Source organism: Westerdykella ornata, assembly GCF_010094085.1.
Source record: "Westerdykella ornata strain CBS 379.55 unplaced genomic scaffold EI97scaffold_48, whole genome shotgun sequence".
Taxonomy (NCBI): Eukaryota; Fungi; Ascomycota; class Dothideomycetes; order Pleosporales; family Sporormiaceae; genus Westerdykella; species Westerdykella ornata.
In genome coordinates, this window is record NW_022986898.1 from 92,515 (window position 1) to 119,038 (window position 26,524).

The 26,524-nt window shown below is 52.3% G+C and overlaps 8 protein-coding genes across 8 annotated transcripts; 4 read left to right on the plus strand and 4 right to left on the minus strand.

Annotated features, from left to right (window-relative positions):
* Positions 1-164: 164 nt before the first annotated feature.
* Positions 165-1,229, minus strand: EI97DRAFT_470868 (uncharacterized protein). Its single transcript, XM_033801795.1, has 3 exons — positions 980-1,229; positions 699-904; positions 165-647 (listed from the first exon to the last, which is right to left on the minus strand). Exons 1-3 carry the CDS (start codon positions 1,120-1,122, stop codon positions 415-417), a joined length of 582 nt encoding a protein of 193 aa, XP_033649417.1. The 5' UTR covers positions 1,123-1,229; the 3' UTR covers positions 165-414.
* A 1,169-nt stretch (positions 1,230-2,398) lies between these two features.
* EI97DRAFT_242028 (uncharacterized protein) lies at positions 2,399-4,500 on the plus strand. Its single transcript, XM_033794065.1, has one exon. It carries the CDS (start codon positions 2,786-2,788, stop codon positions 4,259-4,261), a length of 1,476 nt encoding a protein of 491 aa, XP_033649418.1. The 5' UTR covers positions 2,399-2,785; the 3' UTR covers positions 4,262-4,500.
* A 1,609-nt stretch (positions 4,501-6,109) lies between these two features.
* EI97DRAFT_470870 (FMN-linked oxidoreductase) lies at positions 6,110-8,497 on the minus strand. The gene is made up of 2 exons (XM_033801796.1): positions 8,105-8,497; positions 6,110-8,048 (listed from the first exon to the last, which is right to left on the minus strand). The coding sequence occupies exons 1-2, from the start codon at positions 8,261-8,263 to the stop codon at positions 6,297-6,299; spliced, it is 1,911 nt and encodes a 636-aa protein (XP_033649419.1). The 5' UTR covers positions 8,264-8,497; the 3' UTR covers positions 6,110-6,296.
* Positions 8,498-8,936: 439 nt separating this feature from the next.
* Positions 8,937-9,420, minus strand: EI97DRAFT_242397 (uncharacterized protein). Its single transcript, XM_033794070.1, has one exon. The coding sequence runs from the start codon at positions 9,316-9,318 to the stop codon at positions 8,992-8,994; it is 327 nt and encodes a 108-aa protein (XP_033649420.1). The 5' UTR covers positions 9,319-9,420; the 3' UTR covers positions 8,937-8,991.
* EI97DRAFT_242396 (FYVE-domain-containing protein) lies at positions 9,421-11,041 on the minus strand. Its single transcript, XM_033794069.1, has 2 exons — positions 10,478-11,041; positions 9,421-9,888 (listed from the first exon to the last, which is right to left on the minus strand). The coding sequence occupies exons 1-2, from the start codon at positions 10,928-10,930 to the stop codon at positions 9,523-9,525; spliced, it is 819 nt and encodes a 272-aa protein (XP_033649421.1). The 5' UTR covers positions 10,931-11,041; the 3' UTR covers positions 9,421-9,522.
* A 5,684-nt stretch (positions 11,042-16,725) lies between these two features.
* Positions 16,726-19,228, plus strand: EI97DRAFT_446262 (long-chain fatty alcohol dehydrogenase; the record flags this gene model as incomplete). Its single annotated transcript, XM_033800015.1, has 3 exons — positions 16,726-17,093; positions 17,320-17,786; positions 17,844-19,228. The coding sequence occupies 3 exons, from the start codon at positions 16,726-16,728 to the stop codon at positions 19,226-19,228; spliced, it is 2,220 nt and encodes a 739-aa protein (XP_033649422.1).
* A 558-nt stretch (positions 19,229-19,786) lies between these two features.
* Positions 19,787-21,134, plus strand: EI97DRAFT_242476 (uncharacterized protein). Its single transcript, XM_033794071.1, has one exon. The coding sequence runs from the start codon at positions 20,009-20,011 to the stop codon at positions 20,915-20,917; it is 909 nt and encodes a 302-aa protein (XP_033649423.1). The 5' UTR covers positions 19,787-20,008; the 3' UTR covers positions 20,918-21,134.
* Positions 21,135-23,389: 2,255 nt separating this feature from the next.
* On the plus strand, positions 23,390-25,591 carry EI97DRAFT_497001 (uncharacterized protein; the record flags this gene model as incomplete). The annotated part of the gene is made up of 7 exons (XM_033802494.1): positions 23,390-23,605; positions 23,739-23,825; positions 23,871-24,205; positions 24,257-24,522; positions 24,603-24,640; positions 24,701-25,030; positions 25,084-25,591. 7 exons carry the CDS (start codon positions 23,390-23,392, stop codon positions 25,492-25,494), a joined length of 1,683 nt encoding a protein of 560 aa, XP_033649424.1. The 3' UTR covers positions 25,495-25,591.
* Positions 25,592-26,524: the final 933 nt, after the last annotated feature.

Consider the following 26,524-nt stretch of genomic DNA (forward strand, 5'->3'; position numbering starts at 1 on the left):
TGGAGAACGAACCCCAGCCGAATATGCCGCCTCCTGCACTGACCAATCGTCTTCCTTTCTGACATTCGTGCTAGACCCTGCCACCGTTAAGCAGCAGCAAAGCAAAACGGATCTGTTCAACTGGGGTACACGTTGCAAGAAGGTCGCGCAGGGAGGAGAGGCTTGATCGGAAAATGACTTGGGATCATATTGTGTGATTTTTGGTACAGGCTGTATATGGCCGACCCCCTTTGCATTGGCCTGGAATCCTTCATTGCCATGCCCTACCAGTTCCGTGCAGAGAGCCGCATGTGGTAAAAGCGTGAAAGCCAATCAATGCCCCCAGATAAACACCATAAGTGCACCACCCAACCCCGGAAGCCCTGTTTTTCCGCACCACACAAGCTCCCAAGCTGCCCAGCGCCAGCGATACATTTATCCCTTCTTCTTGGAGACACCGACAGTGCGACCGCGGCGACCGGTTGTCTTGGAGTGCTGACCACGGACACGGAGGCCCCAGTAGTGTCGCAGACCACGGTGAGCGCGGATCTTCTTCAGGCGCTCCAAGTCGTCACGGAGCTTGCTGTCAACGCCATTGGCCAGGATCTGGCTGTTCTTGCCGTCGACGATGTCGCGCTGCCTGTTCAGGAACCAGGCGGGGATCTTGTCTGCAAGGTTTTAGCGAGGCCTGAAACTGCGTCGTTGACGAGGAAACATACACTGCAGGGGGTTCTGGATGATGGTAACGATGCGCTCGAGCTCCTCAGAGGTGAGGTCACCAGCGCGCTTGGTAAGGTCGACATCGGCCTTCTTGCAGACCAAGTTGGAGTATCGGCGGCCGACACCCTTGATCTTGGTCAAGGCGTACATGACCTTCTGCTTGCCATCGACGTTTGTGTTCAACAAACGGATGATGTACTGGAAGCTGTTGCCAGTCAGCGTCGCTCCGTATCCCCAGTCACATGTATCCTTAAATGGCCGCAAAACTCCAGTACGCTACCGCAGTCGCCCGCCACCTATACGCAACAATTCTTCATCCCAAATGCTATATCGACATCCCGCATCCACCAGGGGAAGAACGCGGTTGAGACGGCCCATTTTATCCAATTTGCAGGCGTGGCGGACGACTTCGACAGTGGGCATAGCGATATTGCGGCGTTCGTGTAGAGAGGGAATCAGCCTCGGGGGCTGGAGATATACGTACTTCGATTTCTCTCCGGAGACGAGCGCTACAAAACTGTCAGTATAGCGACTTCCGAGAGACCCAGAGGAAGTGGTCTGGTGGATGGCTCAAGATCCGGACGCAGCGTCTCGCACGCTACTGCATCGAACGCGAACCAGAGCGATACAAGTCTCGGTATGAATGAGGGAAGTACTCACACATCTTGACGGTTGGCCGGGCTCGTCGATATGGGGTGGTCGTCGTTACGGTTCAGCAAAGGGAAATCGTGGGTTGAGAAATTGGGTGCGTGCCAAGTGTGGGCTCGGCAGCCCGTTTTCGTAAGCGAGTTTGGGCCAATCAGGAGTGAGCGTGATCCCTACCAAGCCCCACCAACATCACCGACTTCAACGTTAACCCAGCACAACCATCCAAGTCCGACATCCATATATGATTCAACCAAAACTTGCCTTCCCGTTCGTTTCATGGGTCTAGCCCGTGTTGTGCTTTTACTCTTTACTGTGCTGCCCTCGGGACATGCCTGCCTTAGCCGCGGACTTGTGCGTTTTCGGCGGTGGGGGCTGTGAGCTTGTGGCATGGAGAACACTCTCACCCACCGAGTTGCCAGTCGGGACAATGTGGCTTCCCCCGTGGTGCACATGATCCCCAGGGAAGCACAGCTTGAGGCTATGTAATGGGTCGATAGAAGAAGGCCGCGTGAAAGAGCCTGGAGCAATCTTTCGGGGCCTTCCCAGAGGTTGCAGGTCCAGCTTCGGCCACCAGCATCGATGCAAGCGACGCACGTAGACCGTACAGAGCTTCATGTACGTCGTTGTATGTGAAATTTCCGGTCGTTTTAATTTCTTCAATCCTGGAGCTTTCCAATATGCTTTCATATCCCTCCCCCTTGGTCTGATATTGTCCGCAGGTGGAGTATTGATTTTGCTCAAATGCCTTCCCCCTCCCCCATACCCGTCCTCTGTGGTCCGCAAATTCTCAATTCATTGTTACTCTTTGGATGTATCGCTCTCAAATTGCCATGGAATTGTGTAGTCATCTGCCCGCCACCTTCCGGGAGACTCTTTGCACGCCACGTTCATTCATTGTGGTGGCGGAGCTTGCGAGCTGCGCCACAAGTCCAAACCACTGCACGAATTCATGGGTTCGCATGGTGTATTCAATAACACAGATGCCTTGCACGACGGGAAGGCAACCACTTTTTGTTGTTAATATATATAAACCAGGATGTTCTTGTGCTGGGAACGCTGGCGTGCAGCACAAGTGTGTCCTACACTTCCTTGTGTCCTTCACTTCCACTCTTCCATTCGCGCTTTCATCCCGCCCCACCGTTCAAAACAGAACGAGGCTGTAATCGACGAAATCGACTCGGCTGTCCCGCCATTTTCCGTTCACCTGTCCTTATCCGTGTCCAATAGCACCTTGTCGATTTATCGGATCAAAGTCGCTCCTTCATGCATGCGAGCTATCGTTTCGAAATCACTCGTCACGAGCATCCACAACGCCTGGATTAGGATCGTCTAGTTCAAGGGCATGTGACGCCTCCAAGAAGAATTGCAGTTGGCCATATAGCTGAGGAGACTGCCGCTCTGACACGTCCTCGAAATCATAGCAACTTCGCTGGCAGCCATGCCATTATCTCGGAGTGACACTGGCTCGAGTACCGGTGAGATCAACCAAGGCCCGGTCCCCATGCCTGCGGGCGTCTATACGCTTCCGATCCACGGCAACTGTCCGAGGTGTCACCACTACCACGCCGCCGTCAGTATCAGCGTCCGAGTGTCCAGTGACCCTCGCCGAGTCAGTCATGTGTATTGCGAGCGGTGCAGGGAGAAATGGCTTGCGTTTGGCGGAACTGGCTCGACTAGGATGTCACTGCTGTCCACTCGAACCATGGAACCGGACATTGTGGAACGTCGTTTCCGCTACGCAATTGTCGACATGGTGCGATCCGTGACATCACTAGCGTCCAGCACTGCTCTCTCCAGAGTGCCGGAAGTTCCATCCAGGGGACCATCTCGAAGACACTCTGGGAATTTCTCTGACGTGGATGGAGTGGAAGTGCAATCACCTGCCATCCCGCATGGGCGTCCGTCACCACAGCATCAGCATCCTCACCAGAACCGCCTGCTGCCTCAGGATGGGTCACGCACCACGTGGTTGAACATCGGGAATAGAACTAGGCTGCAAGCTTACCTGAGTTTCCAACGTATCAAGAAGAAGGTCAACGGCCAGCTCGAGAAGCTGAGGAACTACGATACAAAGCAGTTGCTGCTGTGGAGGAAGCACCGTCACGAAGTCTCCGCTTTTGAAGCGGAAACTACGCAAATCAAGACACCCGCGCTCGAGAGTAGTGGACCACCTCGTGTTGAATTAAGCCTCCTTGAACCTCTCCATGTCGAGGAAATCCCGCCCACCTCAGGTCCACGCAGCACTGATGGACCTCCACCAGCCTCGTCAGGGCCCACTTCTTCCCTTGAGCAGGTTCCACTTGACCGCGTTGAACAGGAGATGTTAAGGAGCATGACGAAGGAACAGCGGATTGGCTGGATCCGAGGACAACTCACCGAATTCAAATACCGTCATGCGAGCAATATCGCCCGTCGACGTACTTCTAGCTCACTGAACCCCTCTGTCACCGACAGTGATGACATAGAAATCTTACCCCCGGCACCGTCTCCACCCTTGTTTCCACGCCAGCTCAGCTATCGGAGATATTCCGACGATGTCCTCCTCACTGGAAGTCATCTCATGGGATTTGAAGCAGGGGAGTTGTTTTACGAGTCTCGTCGGTTCAGCATCGGCAGCACTACACGCCTTTCTCAGGCTGTCACGGCAGTGAGCTCCGACGGCCCAGGCGCTTCTTCAGAGCTAGGCTACTCGGAAGCGCCGCCCCGACGACATTCCGGGGCATATCCATCACCGTCAACCAGATCTCGCAGATCCCTCCTCCGTTATTCCTTGGGTGTCGACCATCTGAATGCTAGGGCTTCGATGGAGTCAACGGCGGCTGGGGCTGTTCAGTCATCCTCTACGCCTCAGTCGAACGGGATACAGACTTCGGAACATCGCCGGTCCTCCTCCTTCCAATCACCTTTACTTTAGATTTCACCTGGACTTGCCAACGATGAGTGTCCTTTTCTTCTTCCTTTTTCTTTCCCTTTGGCATCACATAGACTACAAATGGCCTTACTCCGCACACACTTGCCCCGTTTACCGTTTCCGATTAGATTTCCATGATTTGATGAAGATCAAGCTTTTCTACACAAGTCCCAAAATCTCGGGTTGTATATCTCCCATGTACTTTAGATTTTCCGCTCTCTCCGCACTCACAGCGGGCTTTCACATCATCTTCGAGGGTGTCTCGCATCTAGCGCGCCCTCATTGCCATGACGTCGGCATTTTATATGGAAGGTTGTGTATCGCAAAACCCTCTCTTTGCGGGAACGGCACGGCAAGGCTCTCTTGAATACACCCGAGGACCAAGACGATTGATGAGAAATTTTGGACCATGGGGCGACTCTGCATGAATGATGGCTTAGAATGCACCCTCCTCACGGCTGTAGGTGATGACCGGTTTTATTATATAGACGCCATTCTGGTCGGATAGAAATCGTAGCCTGTTGTTCCGTTTTTCGTCACGTAGATTGCAAGAGCTGAAGTTCGTGCCATGAAAAGGTCGTTCTCACGCGCTTGCCGAATGGGACCGCTTTAGAGGTATTGAAGGAAACTAGATGAAGTTAGGTTCGGTGGTTGCCGAGCCCATAAGTGGAACAGCAAAGAACTGGGGAAGCGGATTACCCTATCTATCCCTTCCCTTTCGAGAGTAGAGCTTGCAATACTGAATGCCAAGGCTGCTACCGTTCAGCAAACGCCTAACTACAGCGAAACAATCACTTGATGTTATGGAAATCCAAGAATAGCGAAAAGAATACGAATCGAGTGCACGAAGACTACTCGCTGAGTCTCGACTTCTTACTGGACTCCTCCAGCCATCTATGCCAATCGGTGATGGCTTCACACCCAAGGACGACCATTGAGCAAACCAATAACAGTCCTTTTCAGGGGCCCAACGGCCTGTCACCACTGCTGATTACCATCTCTTGTTAACAGCAATGGTATGAAAACAACAGCTATCCAATTGTCTATCCGGTTGCTCCACTTCCGTTCTTCTCGTCCCTTCCCGGAACATGGTCGAAAACAGACGGTCACTTGAAACCAGCGATACCTTTCAAGGCAAGGCTCCGAAGCAAAATTGAGAGGTATGTACAAGTCTGAAAATGTCACGGTGATAAGTATGAATGTTTTCAAATATTTGGTTCCCTAATCGGGGCTAATAGACAACACGCAGGCTTGCACATTTTGTCTGAATGCGTCGTATATATATATCCCAAGATCCACCTAGCTCTGCGTCCGACGAAACTTCTCCGTACTATTCCGAGGAATACCATGCCATTTCATTTTCTTTCCCTTTCCCTTTCCCTTTCCCTTCTTACCCCCCTATCACATAGGACTACAGCTGTACCGCTATATGAATCCCCTCGACAGACGGATCGCGCAGAACCGTCACCGTCAACAACACCACCCCCACCTCCCGATTCAACCTGTCCCCGTTAACGATGATCTATGCAATGAATTCACGGCGCACCATACCTCGATGCGAGAACCACGCCTCCTTATTTCTTTGCACCATCCCATACTCGCCCGCCACTCCTGCAAGCCCACAAACTAGTGTCTACACCTGTGGTAACTCACGTTCCTACATACCTAGCCTTCGAACCATGCAGAACCCATCAGAACCATATGATGTACCGCTGTATTCCCGCGCTATAATCAAGATTGCAGAGAGATGAGAATCCAATCTCTGTATTCGCCGCTTCCATCCTCCGTGTACTTGCAACTCCTTCCCACACTTCGAACGAAGGAACAAGATTCTACACAAGATGAAACACACCCATCGTGATTTCGCTAGTCTATATGCTGTCTACCCCATCGTCCAATAACCATCCCGAATGCATTTTCCCATGCGCTATGCAAAACCCAGCGAAGATGATAACAATGCAACTCAAATCCCGTCTAAAACTCCAAAAGCAGCCATATACGTCTGAAACAGCCTCGAAAAAAAGTACACTTTACACGACTATCCACAAACAACACCTTCCTTGGGTATCTCCTCCTCGACCACTTTCTTCTCCCGCTCTCCCTTTCCGTCTCCCCTTACCTCTGACCCCATAGCCTCGCTCTCCACCTCCACCCTCGCATCGGTCTGCACCCCCATCGTCTTCGCCTCAGCCTCAGCCTCAGCCTCAGCCTTCGTCTTCTTCTCCTCCTCCTCCGCCAACCTCCGCTTCTCCTTCTTACTGAGCTGCATGCTGCCCTTCTCGAGCGCTTCCTTGGGGACCGGGCGAACATAAGGCTGACAGATCCACCAGGGACGCTTGCAGCGGGCAACGGCAGCGAGCGAAGACGTATGCGGATCGACTTCGATGCCGGTATCCACCGCCGTCTCTGCCGTGCCATTGCTCTGCCCCTCCGTCGTACGTCCACCATTAGCCTCTATATTCTCCTCCCCTCCCATATTAACCCCCCTCCCATACGCCCTCAACGCCTCCTCCACCACCTCCTCCACCATCCGCAGCACCTTCTCAAACGCCTCCATGTCGCCGACACGGCAGTTGGCCAGCGCGTCGCGCACGTCGTGGTGCTGGCCCACGAGCGGCCGCAGCAGGTGGAACAGATGGGCCTGCATGGCGGTGAGGTTGGGGCTTGTGATTTTGGCCGCTTTGCGGTCGGCCTTGGATTGCTTCTGCTTCTTGCGCGGGGGTTGTTGGCCGTCGGCTTCGCCTTGCTGATCTGCTTCTTCTTCTTCTTCTCCTCTCTTCTCCAGAGGTGGTGGTTGGGGGTTTCCGTTGGTGTTTAAGTTGGCTTCAGAGACGGTCTCCTTGCCCTTCACAGTCTCCGAAGAAGCCGGCTCCTGCACCTCCCCCGGTACATACAGCTTCCTCCTCACCGGCGGCTCCCTGCCCAACGCATACCGCCAAATGATGTCCATGTACCTCCTCATGACCGCATCCACCCTAAACCCGCCCTTCCCATCCCTCCCCCTCCAGTACTCTGCGCCTTCCTCCCCTACCGCTGGCGGCTCCGCAAAGATGGTCGGATCGTGCAGGTTCCCCTCGGCGCTCATCACGGCATCCGCGCCCGTTTCCTCAAGACACTTGGCGATATCGTCGTGCTGGAGGATATTTCCGTTTGCGAAGAGCACGGTCTCCGGCGGGAGGTTGTCGCGCAGGTAACGAATCATGCTCCAATCCGCCAATCCCGTGTTATGCCCCTTTTGCTCCCTGCGACGGCCATGGACCGTGAGGATGCTAGCGCCGGATTCGAGGATCATCTTGGCGTACGCGAGCGTCTTCTCGCGCGTCTCGAGGACGCGCATCTTGGCCGTGACGGGGACGTCGAGCTCTTCGTGCAGCCGCCGGATCATGCTCGATATGAGCGGCCAGTCTTCCTGCAGGAAGGAACCGTAGTTTCCGCGCTTGGCGATGCCCTGGGGGCAGCCGAGATTGAGGTCTACGGCGTCGCAGTAGGGCGCGACGAGTTTCGCCGCGTTGAGGAAGTCGTCGGGGGAGTTGGAGCAGAATTGCACCGTCAGGGGCCGGTCGCAGGTGGGGTTGCCGTCGAGGTGCCATTCGCTCTGCGGTATGGTGTCGTGGGAGGTATGGGAAGGGTCTGCCGGGCAGGGGAGGGTGCCCGATTTGAGGGGCTGGAAATGCGAATCACGGTATTTGGGGGCGTCGTAGAACAGCTTCGAGTGGAACATGGGCGTGTAGCAGAGGAGGTTCGATTGCTGGGACGCGGGGAGGAAGGACCGGGTTAGGAGGCGCCAGGCCTGATGGTGTGTCAGTAATGAAAGGGATGGAGGTGGTGGTGGAGTAACCAACGTACGAACTCGGACTGCTCTACCATGGGCGCAAGAACCAGTTTCGGACTCCCGATGCTCTCGTAGAAGGCCCGTCCGTGAAGCTTCACCCGTTTCCGCGGGTTCGCTGTGCTCGAGACCCCTACCGGTACTCCTTCTCCTTCATCCATTCCACTTCCTTGCATCGCGACGCCCGCTTGGGAGCCCTTGGTTCGATGCTGTGTCTGCTTGTACGCCGCTTGCACTGTTCTCCGCAAAGTCGTGCTCCAACCAGCGGGGGCGCAAGAGCCCCCGACCGCGCGTCGCAAGAGAGACGGTATAGTGCCGTCAGACTGGACGATATTGAGGAGATATGGGCTGGTGCGCGAACCAGAAGCGGCGGAGTGAATGCGTAGTCGTGAACTCGGGCGATAGATGCGATTTCGTTTCCAACAAAAAAATGTCGTTTCTCGAAGCCCCACAGTTACCTAGAGCAGGGATAGGCCGGCCAGCCAATCGGAGACCGCCAACCCACCACTGGGCGAACATATGGGGAAATGCATGGGCATAGATGGGCTCCCGAAAAGCGTGTCTCACCACTTGTGGATGGATGGCGTGCTGCTGAGTTTTCTCGAGGGATCTGGTTTCTTTATCCCTCCTCTTCTCTCTGCATCCCATTATTTTGCGTTATCCGCAAATATCATCTTCCCGCAATTCCATTCTTGTCATCCTGTCTACAGAGTACTCTCCGTAAAACATTGGCCAGCAGGGTGCTCGCAGACACAAATATGCATGCAGGTAATCCACACAATGCGGTTTAAGTAATTATCTTCTTCTATCCCATTACCTTATGCCCATCTCCATCATTGCTAACGGAAGCACCGCCATTCATTCCTCGTTCGACCCTGAAAACCGCAGCGCTAACTGCCATTCATCAGCGCCTCACCAGCCAGCGAGGCGGGGATGACGCCAGGAACGCACACACGACCACAAACATGATACCCATGCAAAACAATCGGAAAAACAGAGCAAAAGACCCGCCTAGAAACAGAAACGCCATTACCCTTCGCATGCACGCCGCCCGATCGAAACGCCACGACTGTCGCCAGAGCAGGGCAACCGCCTGGCTGAAAGTCCCGTCTGAAGAGGGACGACAATGAGCAATCATTAGGAGTGGGATATATCGTGCGGCCGTCACAGCATAAGCTTCGCAATGAGGCGCACGTCTAACAGAAAGCCTGGAAAATGTGGAATCGCTCATGTCGTGATAAGACCACTGTGCCGCCCAGAAAGAGATCTAAAGAGACATCTACGCCGAATGCCATGCTAGTATGCAGGTGGTCCAGAATGCAACGCAGGGGAGGTCGACAGGGGAGCAGCACACCTGGAGAGGAAGCGGTGGCCGTCCCGGGATATCATAAAGCTGAGGAGATTGAGATCGGGATCGAAGCGCCGACTGGGCATCTCAGAATGTGCTCCAGTGCCAGGCGCCCGAGAAGCTGTTCGCAATGCTTCCGACACGATTGTTCTCCGGTGGGTTCGCGGCGATGGGAGTGCCGATCTGAACGGCCGCGGTGCTACCGGAACTCTCGCTGTTCTGACGGCTGTTGCGCATCTGCTCCCATTGGCGGTACTGGGTGTAGCAGCGGTCGCAGGCTCGCTGCAGCTCTCCCTCGGGATGGAACAGGGCGTGCTCGTTGAGCCTCACTTGGCGCTGCGAATGCTGAGCGCAGAAGATGCCGCCGCACTTACGACAGTGGTGGCGTCGGTTGAAAAAGCTGAAGGGAGCCTGGCAGGCCGAAGCCGTGCAGACGTTTGTCGAACCGTCGGGCTGATGTCATGTTAGCCTCTGAGCGACGAAAGGTGAGGAGACGATTGTCGAGATTGTCGGGATTGTCGCTGCGATTGACAGAACTTCGAGGTCATGGTGGGGAGTACTGGAGGTGGCCTGTGCAGCAGCAGCGACAAGGATCCCGCGCCAACATCCCCCTTGGTGTGGGGGTGGGTGAGCAGCCCAACTCTCGCAACCGAGGGCAACAGTCAGGTGGATCATAAGAGACGGCTGCGGACAACGGGCGCGCATGAAGACGTAGGCCGCACAACACTTCACACGTTGACAACCGTCTCACCGCCGTTCCTTTTGGTTGTTGTTCACAAGCCGAGAGCGATTTTCGAGGGCGCGGCCGCGCGATTCGCAGCGCAAGATGCCGATGAGGCGACCTGGACTCGCCCGGACCCGTGATGCAACGCTAGGGCGACCCACCCGGGACCCAAGTCCGAACCATTGTACGTAACAGATGGACGAGGGGAGCGTGCACGCGACAGACAATCATGACAGAAAGGGAGGTAGAGGGCGGTTGTGGCAGTGGTGGAAGAAGTGGCAGAAGGAAAGGAGAAGGGGAAATGATTATGGTACATACCTGCCAGTGATTTCTGGTAATTGGGCCGCTGACCGGCGACATGGGGGCATCACCGTAGATGCTGTTCAAATCCTCGGTGGTGATGAGAGAGATGGTTGAAGCTCCGTCGCCCGCAAACGGCCCGCCATTCAGCCCCGGTCGCCAGGTTCCGGCCGCAGTGTCCAAACCGGCATCGCCTTTGGGAGGAGACTGACGTGCAGGTACCTCGGTCTTCCTCAGTGCTGCCGGCACGTATATGGGGTTCTTGGGTCGACGGATCTGGGGTGGATGTTGGCCATACATGGCGAGGTGGGAGGTGGAGCGCGGCGAGGTGGGAGAGAGGTTCACGGGCGTGTTCGCGGCGGAGGCCATTGGTGTGTAGTGAGCAGAGCCCTTATATACGTGGTGCTGGTAGGGGGCGGGTTGCGGAATCGTCGTCGTCGCGGTCGTGGTCGTGGTCGTGTCGCCTACCATGATGAGGTGCAGGCCGTCGCAATGGGAAGAGGGAGAAATGGAAGACGCGATGCGCTTTCGTGTTCGTGAGAAGCGCGGGAGGAGGGGAGATTCGGCGTCGTTTGATGTGCGAAGGCGGAGACGGGCGGTATTATCGAGGACCGTTGGTCAAAGGGGGGTGAGGTTGCGACTGCCAGACGGGTCCCAGGGCGCGTATGGGTGATGCGGCGGTCGTGCAACCGAAATGGCCGGGGCAGGCGAGGCCGTGAAGCAAAAGAGCGGTTCAAAGTGCGGTTGGGTGTCAATTGGAGGCCTAGTCGAGGCGGTGGATGATAAGAGATGCGGGAGACGGTGGTACAGCAGGACGCGGGGAACCAGTGCGGTTGGTTACGGCAGGATGAGAGGGTTGGGGTTGGGTGATGAAGAGGAAGTCGCGAGTGGTTGCAGTCGTGGTGAGTGAAAGAGCGAGCGAAGGCTCCAAAGTACTTAATTCCGGTTGAGTTGAGGCTTTTGGGAACGGAGGCTCAGGAAGAGCAGAGGAGGAGCAGGAGCATCATCAAACAAGCCCAACAAGACGGAATCGAGAATCTCGGCGGGCAATGGAACCAGGGGACCCTGGAACCCTGGCTCTTGGTCGTGGTAGTACTGCGGCTTTCCACGTCCGACTGAACATCCGGCTGCAATTCCTCTGTACCATGGCTGACCCATCAGTTGCCACCTACCCCTTAGTTGCCATCCTAGCCCACCGCCTGCCTAAACGGGTATAGTCTTAGGGGTTTTCTGCTACTCTATTGTAAATGTTTACTTCTTATCTATACTACAACTTAATTATATAAAATATGCCTTCTAAAAAATTGTCTATAGCTAAGTGTAAGGCTTGCATACAAGCTGCTTTTTTAGCGCTTTAATCTAGCTAGTTTAGTACTCTATTTACTGCGGCAAAAGTCTATAGTACTAATGTAAATACTCTCTGCAACTAACTAAAAGGATGCCTCCTAAAGCACCTAGCCTATACCTAGAGGCAATAAATAACTCCTATTATAGAGATAGCAATTACTTAATACTACTACTATCTTGCAGATACTAGTTTCTCTGCTTAAATTAAGCATATAAAACGTATAGTTTAGCAGGCTAAAGCACACAATAAATCTAAAGACTAGTAGCTTTAAGCAGTTAGTATATACTATATAAAAGGCTTCTTCTACTACAACTTTTAGCTCTATTTTATATATACAAAATTGCTTATAATTAAAAAAAAGATTGCTTTAAATAACCCTTTAGCAATTAAGTACTATATATAGAAGTTCTAAGAGGCTATAGTTAAGTATAGCATAAGAGACAGAGATAACATACCTCATAGGTGAGTCGGTCACATGGGTGAGTCAGTCACTATGCCAAGACTCTACCAGAATGTAAACTCCTCAGGAGAGTATAAAACAATTACGAATAATTTTTAAGAGTTGTAGTAAGCCAATCTCTTTAAAATCTATTTATACTTCTTTCTTACATATACATGAGTTATGCCCAGTCTCACTACAGTATATACAATATCATTGCATAGGCTTACCTTCATCAGCACGCACCTTCTTCTTCACCTTCTTTCTATCATCACATGCTGCAAACTCACTTAGGGTAGCTAACCATAGACGCTCTTCAGCTGTTAAGATCCCTTCACACTGTACTCACTTTCTCTTGTACGATTTATGCTATGTAGCAGCTTCATTAGCAGCTTGAAGCTCAGTGTTGCACTTGGTCATCAACACCAGAGAATGCCCTATCAGCTCAGCACCTTTTGCAAGTTTTTCGACTGCCTCAAGCATTGAAGTTGGGGAACTATCTCCATACATTCGAATTTTCTGCTTTATCAGTGCTAATTATAACCCAAATTCTAGGATGTTGCTGGATGTTTGTGACTGCCAGGAGTTCTCATTGATAATGGGGAGTGGAGGCATACGTAACTTGATATCAAGCTTTGATATCACCACTTCTGGATCAAGAGGAACTAAGCCAGCACCTCGGAAGCCTCCTTGGATATTGCTCTTAGTAATTGCAGCCTTAAAGGCAGCAATAAAGCAAGGTAGGAACTCGATTTTGGTAATGTAGGTGATCCAGTTATACATCAGATCCTCAGCTTGATGTCCATATGCCTTCTTCAAAGGTGAAAAACAACCCATGTCTAGTGGCTGTAAGAGATGTGATGAGTGAGCAGGTATGCAGAGAGTAATAATCTTGTTCTCCTTGCAGTACTGCTGGAATTCAAGTGAGTTGTGGCTCTTATGGCCATCAAGAATAAGTAGACATGCTGCACCAACAGTATGCTTCTTTGTATGCTGGTCAAAGTACTTTAGCCACTGCAGACTAAGCTCATTTATTGTCCAGCCATTCTCAGAGATTGCAATAACCTAATCGTGAGGTAGATCCTCCTCCTTGTACCAGGCAGAGAGGTGGTGCTTGCCCTGGAAGATGATAAAGGGTGGGATCACCCACCCCATTGCGTTGATGCCTTGAATGACTGTCGTCCATTCCCGATTGCCCTGCTGCATACTCTTTGGCCTGCCTCGATGCTCAGAGCCTATGACAACTGCTCCTGTTGATATCATGCCCATCATAAAGCCAGACTCATCAAAGTTGTAGGTGTCATTGTCTAGGATACTGTGCTTGGCTTTGGTATTCTCTACAAGCCAGAACCAGTCTTGTATAATCTTAGGATCCTCACAGAGGGCTCTCTTATAATCATACTTTCGATTGAACTTAATTGTAAGCTCTGGCTGGTGTTTGACAAAGGTTGCAGCCCTATTCTGGCCGACTGGGTCTTAGTGCTGTGCAGCTAGCAAGGAATCAGCCATATCTTTGATAGCAGTAAGCCAGGAAGGAAATCCTCACATGTCAAGATCAAGGATATGCCGAACAATCATCTCTTCTTCCATCTTTAGTAGCTTCATTGAGTTGGGCATACATTTGCATCGAAAGATTGCTCCAGTACATCGGTCTCATAGTGTTGTTCGAGAGACGTTATAGATCTGTGCAGTACATCGTTCAGAGATATTCGCATCTTGCTTAATAGCCTAGATTGCAAGCTGTACATGAGCTTCTTTTGAAGAAGGTAGATTATTGTATTGTGGAGGCATCATGAATATACTGTAGTTGACAGTACAATTTGGTGGGATCTTGGCATAGTGGACGGCTCACCTATGTAGATAGCTCACCCATGAGGTACGTTATATAAGAAACCTGCTAAACAAGCTATAGTAAAGATAAAGTCCCTTATAACTATACTAAGGAAGGCGTTAGAGAGATATAATTATATAAATATCTACACTACACAAGTTATATATAAAATAGTTCTTAAAGAGCTCTATACTATAGAGTAATAATTATGTAATATAAGGCTTACTATAGAGTCTTAGATTACCTTCTATAAACAGTCCTGTACAGTAAGAGATATATACTATAGCAAATTAGTTAAAAGCTCTTTCTCTAGCTAAATAACTAGCTTATTTAATGCGTACTTACAAGAAGCAATTAAGATCTTATCTGCTAAAGAAAATAGTAATTCTAATAGTATAATTATAGATAGCCTTATAGGTAGAGAGAGTAAGATAGAGTTTAAAGATAAGGCCTTGTTGAGCAATGCTGTAATAAGATAATATAAGATAGAAGAGATAGAAATCTAATAGTTAGCAACTATAGATTAATAAAGAATCTACTGTAGATTACTCTACTACTTTAAGATATCTATAACTAAGCTATATATTTCTTATAATACTAAGCTCTTACTTATCTCTCTACTAGCGCTGCCTAAGCTATTAGATAGTAATATAGATAGTTATACTACTCTTAACTAGCAATTATATACTTCTATAATCCTTCTCTCTTATCTATCCTCTATATAGACTATTACTATTAATAAAAGTAATCTTAGTTGCTTATAGTACTATAGTATCTATAGTAGAGCATTTATATAGATAGTATCTTCTTGTTATAGACTAGCCTTAGAGTTGAATGCAATAAATGTCAATGAAAATATTGAGATTCTTAGGGAAGGCTAAGGACTATGGACAGAGTTTTATAAGGATAGCTTAGCAGGAAAGTCGGGCCCGGGTCGGACCCGGGTCGGGCCCAGCTCTCAGCTGTCATCCCTATCACGTGTCCTAAGCTTGGGCTGATAGCCTAAGCCATCACACTTCTACCTACTTTAAAACAGTATAACAAGACATGATTATATATAGCAACTATATAAGTTAGTTTTGCAACTATAATACTATAAAACAAGCCTGAAACAACTTATAGATGATCTTATAGTATTATATAGAGCTTATTTTATATAGGTAGGTAGTAGGTAACAAAACTAATAAGGTAGCAGAGATCAGATAAAAAATCTGTATCCTGCAGGCTCTCTGCAACTGCAACACTAAAATATAGATATATTAGCATATATATATAATTATTTTATAGCTTTAGGATCTCCTAAAACAGTCCCTATTAAATTATTGTAGTTACAATAGCCCCTTATACAAATTTGTATAGGCGGAGTTTAGTGTTCTAGTAGCAACTAAGGAGTAGGTAGCAACTAATAGGTTAGCTATAGTAGGTAGAATTACCTACCTAGCATAAGCTAACTAGCTATGACTTAATAATGCAACAGGTAGATTTTTCTTTCTAAACATACTACTATACGTAGAGGCGGGATACAAAGCTAATTGCGGGACCCCTTATATTGCTGCGCCTGCTAGCTGTTTAAATTAGATGTCGAAAACAGCAGTACAGAGGAAGTGCAGGGGGGTGTTCAGTCGGACGTGAAAAGCTGCAGTAGTGCCGGCCAGGGGTGGCATATTAATCCTCTGGGTATACCTACTAAGTGCTCAGAGTCGCAGGCGCGGTTTGGCTATGATTGTGCGGATAGACAGATGATACGAATCCCCATGTGAAGATGTCTGGTCTACAACACATGCATTCTTACAAGTATTGAGCGAGCGCCGAGGACGTCATGGCTCCTTTTATGAGTTGTTCGTTGGTTTGAGATTCGGCCTTAAAGGGTGCGAATGCATGCCAAGCAATGCCTTATCGGCGTGCTCTCATTGGCGGCGACAATGAGCCGCCTGCATGTGATAATTCCCATTTCCCGGCCAAAAGGTTCGAGAGGCGAGACGACTTTGGAACCATATCTTTAGTGTCAGGTTCTGTCTACCACCACACGGGCTGCTGGCCACTTTCCTTCTCCATTGCTCTCAGCACCTGGGAAAGCGACTTTGGAAGGCTCATGAAGAAATGCACGAAAAGCCGTTCGAGACCACCCCCGTTGCGACAGGATCGAGTAACCGGGTAACCAAAAACTCCAGCGTCTTTTCTTGAGGAAATCAACCGGCACCATAGCGATGCGGCGCAACATCCACTAGTTTATTATCCGTACTGTCGCCCTGGCTGATAAAAGGTTCTCGAGTCGCAGTTATCATTATCCCTTCGCCCTGTCGCTCCTACCCCAGCTCCAGCTCCAGCTCCATCAATGCTTCGGATTCGGTTTTCCTTCACGAGCTTGTTGGAGATGCTGAGTTGTGGGAATGTGGCGTATTGGCTTGTGGCTGTGCGCCCTTTGCGGTGCGGAGTCCGAGCCTGGGGAAGGGCATCACAAGTTGCCGAGGACCAGCACTGAGCACTGCGCATCTCATCTCATCAGGCCGTGGTCCACGATGCGTCCCGACGTGTAAATGGAGGGGCAGCTCCTTGCTTGCGACGACTTCTTGCTATTCACTATCGTTCTGTCACTTTCGCTTTTTCATTGAAACACAGTATCCGCGGTTTCGTGTCTCCCCAGCATCATGGACCTCCCCGCCCGACCCGTCTCACCCAAGGCTGCGCCGTTCCCGCCTCTTCCCTCAGAGGATCCCTTCACTGAGACACAATGGAAGACGTTGCTCGCCATCGCTGATGCCGTCATTCCAGCTGTCAAGCCCATGGCTATAGCCAATGCCGAGACGGAGCATACAGCCAAGGGCAGTGAATACTCCACAGCCATAACCACCCTCGAGCGCCGTTCGGACATGTCCAGTGAGGCAATAGCAAGGGCCTACCTGGACGAGACTGCTTCGTCTATTCCCGCGTTTCGGGAAGGTCTGTACAGGACGTTTGGCATCTACATGCCCCTCGACACCAAGAAACAATTCGCCATGATCTTGAACATTCTCGAGTATGTCGGCATCTGCTATGTTTCCCACCCATCCCTATAGCCTTTTGGGAGATTCAACGTCTCTGACATGCCAATTCCTATTTCATCTTGTGCTGCAAATCCCGTTTCCTATTGAGAGACTATAACATTCCCCATTCGCGGACCAAGTCTATGTCGTTGATATTGACCCCACCGTTTTGTTCCTTTTGGCTGCTCTACTCTCGTATGGCTTCTAAACCTCTCACAGTACCCGGGCTGGATCTCTACTCCTTACTGGTTACGTGACCCCGATCGGCTCCCAACCTCTCCACGTCAGAGAATCTATCCTTCGCGGCTGGTCCACCGCACGCCTGCCCGTTCTGCGCTCGCTCTATCAGTCTTTCACCATGCTCATAAAGCAGACCTGGGTCCGAAGCAGCCCCACTCTACGCAAGGTCATCGGTATCCCTCGCGTCCCCTTGAACATGGTCCCCGGTAAAGGTCATGACTACGCATTTCTGCAGTTTCCACACGGCGAGGAACCCGAGATTGTCGAGACGGACGTAGCCATCATTGGAAGCGGGTGCGGTGGTGGGGTGTGCGCAAAGAATCTTGCCGAGGCGGGCCACCGGGTCATGGTCGTGGAAAGTGGCTATCACTGGACTCCTGACCACTTTCCGATGGAGGAGGCAGTTGGTTGGAGTCAGCTGTTCATGAATGGCGCTTGCATTTCTTGTGAGACAACCGTCGCCAACTCTACCTCTACTTCCAACATGTACTGACTCTCGGCAGCCGATGACTCCACCATGACCATCCTTGCCGGTGGCACTTGGGGCGGCGGAGGCACCGTCAACTGGAGCGCGTCTCTGCAGACCCAAGGTTATGTGCGCAGAGAGTGGGCTGCAGAGGGACTGCCCTTCTTCACGTCGGCCGAGTTTCAGACATGCCTGGATCGCGTCTGCGACCGCATGGGGGTGTCGACGGATCACATCAAGCACAATGTTACGAACCAGAAGCTGTTGGAGGGTGCGCGCAGGCTGGGCTACACGCACAAAGCCGTCCCGCAGAACACGGGCGGAAAGCAGCACTCGTGCGGATTCTGCAGCTTTGGATGCGGCAGTTGTGAGAAGCAGGGTCCGGTCGTGTCGTTTCTTCCTGATGCCGCGAGGGCGGGCGCCACCTTTGTAGAGGGCTTCCGCGCCGAGAAGGTTCTCTTCAAGACCGAGGGAGGTGTCAAGGTTGCAACCGGTGTTCAGGGAGTGTGGACGTCTCGAGATGGCACTGGCAGCGTCATTGGAGAGCCGCTGGTGCGTCGCAAGGTCATCATCAAGGCGAAGCGCGTCATCGTATCCGCAGGCACGATGCAGAGCCCGCTCCTGCTTCTCCGGTCGGGCTTGAGGAACCACCATATTGGCCGGAACCTGCACATTCATCCCGTCTCCATCGTCGGTGCCATCCATCCAGAGGAGGTGAAACCGTGGGAAGGCTCCATCCTTACTTCGGTGGTCAACGAGTACGAGAACATTGACGGCAAAGGCCATGGCGTCAAGCTCGAGGCTATAAACATGGTCCCCTCGTTGTTCCTCATCTGGTTGCCGTGGAAGAATGGGTTCGATTACAAGCTCAATGTGTCTCGCTTCAAGAACATGGTGGGCTATATCTCCATGGCTCGGGACCACGGCTCCGGCACGGTGTATCCCGATCCCGTAGACGGACGCGTCCGCTTCAGCTACACCGTCTCGAAGCTCGACAAGCAGCACATCCTAGAAGGCATCGTCGCTCTCGCGAAGACGCAGTACGTCACAGGTGCGGCCGAGATCTTCACCGTGATTCCCGGCGTCGAGCCCTTTGTGCGCAACCCGGAAGCTGCTCACGAAGGCATCAATGACGCCCAGTTCCAGGCATGGCTGGACAAGATCCGCGCCGTCGGTCTGCCTAGCCCAGACACCATGCTTGGTTCTGCCCATCAGATGGGTACGTGCAGGATGAGCTCGTCGCCCAAGACGGGTGTCGTGGATCCGCAGGGCCAGGTCTGGGGCACCAAGGGCCTCTATGTCGCCGACGCAAGCGTGTTCCCCTCGGCCAGCGGCGTCAACCCCATGATCACCAATATGGCCATCTCGGACTGGATCTCGAGGAACATTGCGAAGGGTCTGGAGGCCCACCCCCGCTTGTAATCAGGAGTTGATGCGTCATTTGGAAGTGGGTTTCTAGCTGTGAAGGTATACTGTACTGTGTAGTATCATGTTCGCGGGTAGCGCTTCCGCAATCCGGCTCCGTAATAATCGATCAAACCTTGATTGGGCTCCCTTCTCTTCCCCTTCCCCTTCACCTTCACCTTCACCTTCACCTGTTTACTGTATGGGAATGCCCCTGGCTCGCTTGGGGCTTGGCTTTTCGGCAACTAATCCCGACCAACCCAACCTAATCCGTCCCTAGCCTCGGCGCGCCCACCACGTCATCCCTCCAGAGAATCTACTGTGGGAGCCCCGCTGTGCCTGTGCATTGTGTAGTCTACCCAAGTCCATCTATCTCTTGCGCTAACATATATTCGTCGCACGGCGCCGCACTGCGGGGTCGGCGGCCAGTGACAAGCTTCACTTGGACATCGTGCCTCGTTGGACATGGACGATTTGGATATTGCTCGAGACAAAAAGAAGACGAAGAGACCTGGCAGCTGTTAGCCCGCCTCAACCATCCATTGCCGCGTAGAGCACCACCAGCTCTCCCTCAGGCATACCCCGCATCGTCGAACATCAAGCCGCCGCCTCCCACACTCCGCAGTGAAAGCCTTCCCTCCCTGCCTGTCGTGGCTGCCTTCCTAGGTTGCCGCTGAGTCACCAGGACAGATAAACGGACTTCCCGTTTCCTCCAAACCCTTTGATTCTCCCCGCCTTGTTCTGCAACCAACCCGTCCTTCAACCCATCGCGAAAAGCCCTCGTAGCCGTACAACGTCATGGCCACTGTGATAACCGGTGGCTTCGGCGCCTCCGATGGAGCGAGCTCTGGCACCGAGTTCGTCGCCAGGCTGCCTCCGCCGGGCGACGACCTGAAAGACTACGACAACACCAAGCCCCATCATCAACAGCCCGCGTCGATCCCGCAGATCTTCCGCGATGCCATGTCGGTACGCGAGCTGGTCTTTGGGCAACAGGGGATTCCTCTCGAGGCCGAGTTCGACGACGACGATGCCCGCAGCTGGCACTGGGTTGTCTATGCTTCCGTTGCGGCAACTTCGGCCTCGCCCACCTCCGATGCCGCGCCTGGCCTGCCACTCTCGAACACGAGCACGAGCACGAATCCGAGAGTTGACTACCGTCGTTCCTCGGCCTCTGCCAACGCTACCGCACAGCGTCTCCCCGTCGGCACCATCCGCCTGATTCCCCCTCCCCACGGGCCGAACAAGTATCTCCACGGGGACAAGCACCCGGATGCCGACCCTCCCGCAGCTATCACCGAGAGTGTCGAGAAGAAACACCCTACAGGTACAGAGCCATATATCAAGCTTGGCCGGTTGGCTGTCCTTCCAGACTATCGCTCCATCGGCCTGGCGAAGCTGCTCATCAATGAAGCTCTGGAATACGCAGCAAAACATCCTCAGAACATCCGGCCTCCGCCTTCGCCCACCAAGTTGGAAATTGCAAATCAGCTCGGAGGTGCCAGCGAAACCGTCGCTGCTTGGCAGGGCCTGGCCATGGTGCACGCCCAGGTCTCTGTTGTAAAACTCTGGGAGAAACTCGGTTTCACCGAGGAGCTACGAGACGCCTCCGGCGAGGTGGAGATATCCAAGGAACCGCACTGGATGGAGGAGGGGATTGAGCACGTTGGACTGTGGAAGAGGCTGAAGCTGGACACGAGGTTGTAGACATCCGCCCCACCGCTGACAATGCGTTGGGTTGCATCTTCCTAACATTTATCCTCCTCCCGCTCTGTCCTAAACATTCACTTCGTTGACACTTTGCTCACTGGGTTATCTAGGGAACAGGACTTCAACCCGATACTTGTTCCTCCCAAGTGGGGATGGTCACGAGGAAAGATGTTTGGGTAACAGTGTGCCGGGGTCCCTACAGGATTTTGCCATATTCACACCTGGCATCGTTCGGCATTGAGATTGCAGAAGATCAACACCATCATCACTGAATCAGCTATTACAGGCCTTTTCCACCTCTGCGCAACAGACCCGTTCGTTCACGATTCAGCGGAGGTTGCCAGCCTTGGACGATTGGCTGCGATTGTGAAGATTCATAAAGGTACATGATACGGAGGAGGTTAGCGTTTTAGATGACGGGATAGGAGGTATGGAGGGCAATATCGGTATACCCAGGGAATCGGCGCAGGAATGGATATCATTAGCAATAACAATCGGCCTGGAGCCAGATGCATCTGGCGACTTTTTCAGGGTTTGCTATAGGCCAGACTGGAATGGATGGCGGTGGAAACGTGGAGCAACCATAGACATCCATAGATCCATCTCCCTCTGTCAGTGTCAAGGAGGAATACAAGTATGAGCTAATCCTAGTTGGGAAGGTTTTCAACCTGCCCCAATGACCTCGTGCAACTACGCCCCAGAGTCACTAGGTAAGTATGTTTGATCTCACTAAACAGCTATCGGAACCGTGGCGAGCTTTCGCCCGTGCGCTTCGTTTGGTAGCATAGCTTCGCAACTGGACTATCTGATTGAATGTCCCCGCCAGCACATCATCGTGGACAAGCCTCAGCCCAACAACTCATCGTAGCCGTGAGCATCCGCCATATGCATATAGATGCGCAAACGCGTATGTGTACCTGACGTTGCTGAACGAACTGCCGTTGCCTCTGGATTGCTGACGAATAATGGTCGAAGGCTGTCTCGTAGCAACGGGAGAGTGCTCCCACTTTCTGGCTTTCGACATGGTTCGACTGGAACTGTGGTGGTGATGGAGGCGTACATGTGGGATGTGAGAGTGTTGCCGCTCTGCGTCGTCGGGTTCCGGTTCGGAAGCCGTTTCCATGTCGGCCGTATCGTAGGTGTCTCTTTCGGGGTCGGTCATGGTATCGCTTGTTTCAAGGCGCAACTGGTCGTCACTATATGCGGTTCCGCTTGAAGAGAGGTCTTGCAGTTCAATGTCCATGCATGTGTACATGGTGCGAGTACGAGGGCTTCCGGACAACATGGGTAGAAAGCAAAGGCGGGAAGAAACAGAAAATGGATATTTCGGCACCTAAAAACGACAAGTAAGGGGCACGCTGCTGATAAGGGTTTCCTGCTTTACAATTCTGTGGGTTGGTTGAGTTGTAGCTGGACAGCTGGCTAGTATACTGTTAGCTAGCAGCTAGCCAGCAAATTCCTAATGTCGATGCCAGCTTCATACTTAGCCGTATGCATCTGCAGCGGATTGCTGTTGCCAGACCCATTGACGCCCCCAAGCAAGGTGTTGGTGCCGATACGTGTCGGGTGCTAGCTAGGTTTGCTTCCGTGCTTGGAGCTTTGAATGGCTTTGATTTGGGTTGGGGGGAATACTGAAATGGAAGAAAGCCTGGCAACGGAAACTATGTAAGAAAGCTAGGGAGGGAGAGTGACGAAGGAATTGTGACATCTTTTAGTCTAAACCTACAATCACGAGTTAAGCGTACGCGACGGCCTAGGTACTAAGTCAAGGGGCAAACGCTACCGAACATGTCAGCAAACGAGCCTTGGAAGGCTTGTGAAATGGCCTTCACGTGCTCTGTGCCCCCGAGTGGGAAGATGTCCAAGGGGATTAGGATACTTCTGCAACCACAGCTTAGGCCATTGTGTGTACATGAGCAGCATCTGGGATTTCCTTTGTCCTCTGTTTCGAGAGGATGAGGTAATATGTATCTGTTGGATGCGCAGTGCCGCTACCGTACCTAGGTAATGTGAAGAACGCACTTGTGCTTTTGGAACATACACCAGGCGATTTCTCCTTCTCGGTCGGACTTGTTGGGCTTCGCTCTCGACAGCCAGCCCAGAGCTCTAAGGGTTCCCTTTTTTTATTGTGGGAGCCATGTCTACCCATCCCACTCCCGCATGTCAGAAGGCTCTTTCCCGTCTGGCTTCCTGTGAGTCGAGGGGGAGGGGTCTTTCCGAGGCCCACGCCTGCAGCTTCCTACCAGCGCTGCCTTTTGTTTACTCGTGCGCACGGCAGCAACCGCCAGCCCAGTCCTGCTTAAAAGACCGACTGGCCCCCTCAGACTTTCTCTCTTACACCAGCTCCATCGCTTCATTGGCATATCTCACCAGCCATATTCTTTTCCGTTCACTTACCGGTGTATACCATTTTGCCTCTTAGTTTGCAACTCCTTCACTCGTTCTCGGCCTGCAACACATCCGTCAATCATGTATGGGACACAGGTTTTGAAGTGGCTGACCACTGCCATCAACATCACAACTCCCGCCACCATCGCTACGCCCCCGACTTCAGAGACTTCCGGGTCCGTCGTCGCCAGAGCCGAGTGCGAAAATAGCCCGACTTCGAGACAATGCTGGACGGGGAACTTCAGCATCGATACCGACTTTCATCACACGTGGCCGGATACTGGTGTCACTGTTTCGGTGAGTACACTAGCTCTGTGGACGAAATGCAGCCTCGACAATTCTTCTTGCCGGGCAGTCTTGCTCTGCAGTGACGAAGCACTTCTGATATTGTGTGACGAGATGGCGTGGCTCTCGCTAACATGATCGCCAGTACGATTTCAGGATTCAGAACCGGACGATGGCGCCTGATGGAGTGCCAAAGTGGATGGCCGTTATGAACGGCCAGTTTCCCGGCCCCGTGAGTCCGACATGCAGTCTGAAATCAATTCGCTGACATCGATAGACCATCTACGCTGACTGGGGCGACACCATCAGCGTCAGCGTCACCAACGAACTCGAAAACAACGGCACGGCCATACACTGGCATGGAGTCCGCCAATTCGGGTCACCTGACATGGACGGCACCGCGGGCATTTCTGAATGCCCCATCCCCAGCGGTCAGACGCGGACCTACACGTTCAAGGCGACCCAGCACGGTACCTCGTGGTATCACCCGCACTACAGTGTTCAATACGGAAACGGCCTTGTTGGAGGGATTGTCATCAATGGCCCTGCCGTGTCCAACTACGACATTGATATGGGAGTTTTGACCTTCATGGACTGGTTCCACGAGCCCATGTAGGTTTGCATCTGCCGCGGCGTTGTTGCTCGATACTGACGTTTGTCCAGATTCGAAGTCAATGCGGCTACCCTGCATAGCTCTGGCCCGCCCACCGCCCAAAACCTCTTGATCAATGGTACCATGGTGTACAAAACCCTAGGAAGGTATCACGAGACCACGTTGACACCGGGAATGAGGCATCGGCTGCGCCTGATCAATACTGGCTTCAATAACCATGTCCATGTGAAGTTGGAGGATCACCCATTCGAGGTGATTGCGGTGGACTTTACTGCCATTGAACCCTACGTGACGGACTCGCTTTCCATTGGCATCGGTAAGTGATGTATCTTCTCTCTGATAGCTTTGCCTCCAGATTCGCTCTCTCGGGACACGGGAACTGACTCCATAAACCAGGTCAACGTTACGATGTCATCATAGAGGCCAACCAGACTGTCCGTGATTACTAGATGTTTGCGGGCACCGGTCGGTCGGACTGTGACGGGCCGAATGAGAACAACTCCACCGCCAGAGCCATATTCCACTATGACGGATCCACTACCCCGGTGGATATCTCCACGACTACCGAGTTACCAACGGGTTGCCACGATGAGGCCAATGTGGAACCGTGGGTCAGGACTGCGGTCCCACAGAATGTGCCCGAGGAACTATTGCTAGGCTTCCAAAGCAATGACACTACTGTTGGCGAGACACTGGTTCAATGGCTCATCAACGGTAGCAGGATAGCAGTAAATCACAGCTATCCGACGATGCAGGGTCTCATTGATGGCGTTTCGGACTGGCCGAAGGACAACAACGTCTACAAGCTTGGACAGGCCAACAAGGTACGTACCAGTGCTTCCGACAACGGCAATCACCAGCTGACTGATTTACACAGTGGTGGTATTGGGTCATCCAAGCCGGCGGGGAGACGGGACCCCCCGACCACCCTATCCATCTTCACGGCCACGACTTCCACGTACTTGGCTCGGCCAGAAACAGAACGTGGGACGGCGACATCAGCACCCTGCGCTTCTCCAACCCGCCCCGTCGCGATACCGCAATGCTGCCCTCACTGGGCTACTTGGTCCTCGCGTTCGAGTCGAACAACCCGGGGATTTGGCTGATGCATTGCCATGTGCCTTTCCACCAGTCTCAAGGGTTCGCATTGCAGTTCTTGGAGCGCGAGGATGAGATCTTGCAGATGATTGATACGGCTGCCGTTGAAGACCGATGTGTTGCTTGGCGGGAATTTGCTACGGCAAGGATTGAGCATACCCCTGGCGATTCCGGGATCCGTCTCCATTGAGGGGAGTGGCAAGTACATGAGCTGGATTCGCTGCTGGGCGTCGGCTTAGCGGTAGTGGTTGGGGAGTTGGTGGGGAGCTTTTGCACGCCGTCTCGAGCCTCCAAGTTTGTTGTGTCCGGGCGCCTGGGCGCTTGTTCTGGGTGGAGCACGGAGAGGGATAGATACCTTCCAAGGTTGTTAGCATAATGGTGACTTTCAGCGTGCGTTATACGAATATTTTGGTCTCCGCGTCAGCCTTGTGCTTGAATGCTTCTATCGGTCGGCTCGTCGGAGTCAGGCGGCAGTACATTATGTGCGCTGAGCTGTTCGAAGATATGAGAGGAGAATCTTAGGCCAAGAGGTTGAGTATCTTTGCTCCTCTTCATGACCACGAGAGGACGCGTACGATATCATCATCAGGTGCAGCTCGCTCGACGGGTGGAAGGCAAACGATGTGCAGCTTCAGGAGGAGTGAAAGTAGATATCGAAATGAAAATCACAATGAAGGCCTGTTCATGATCCAGAACTAGGATATCGATGATTTCTTCGGCTTCCATCGCACCATGGAACGATTCAGATCGTCACTATGATGAAACGTTTAGTCGGTGGGTCGACGGCATTTGTTGAGAAAACGTCTCGATCAATCAGCTGTGTACACGGGATCCATAGACCGTATCGAAATATTTCTCTCTTCTGCGCTCAAAAGTCCCCATATTTGATAGAAAGGACGACGCCTTCCAAAACACGCTGCGGCTGGACCGTGTTGAGAAATGCGACGGCACTGATTAATAAAGGGCATACCACTACATAATAGCGAGCGTACCAGTACACAGTAATAAGCCGGGGAGGCCTCTCTAGGTATACAAGTAGCAGCAGTGGAACCCCAGCGCCTGGGCAACCAGCCTCCCCCAGTTTTCGCACTGTAATCTTCGATTCTGCGGTATTGTAGTAGTCGGGTGGCGAATATCTCCAGATTCTGGCGTGGAGTAGTAGTTTGTTTCGGGTAGGCTAGCAGTTTAGTAGGAGAGCTTATGAGGTTCCAATTTGTATG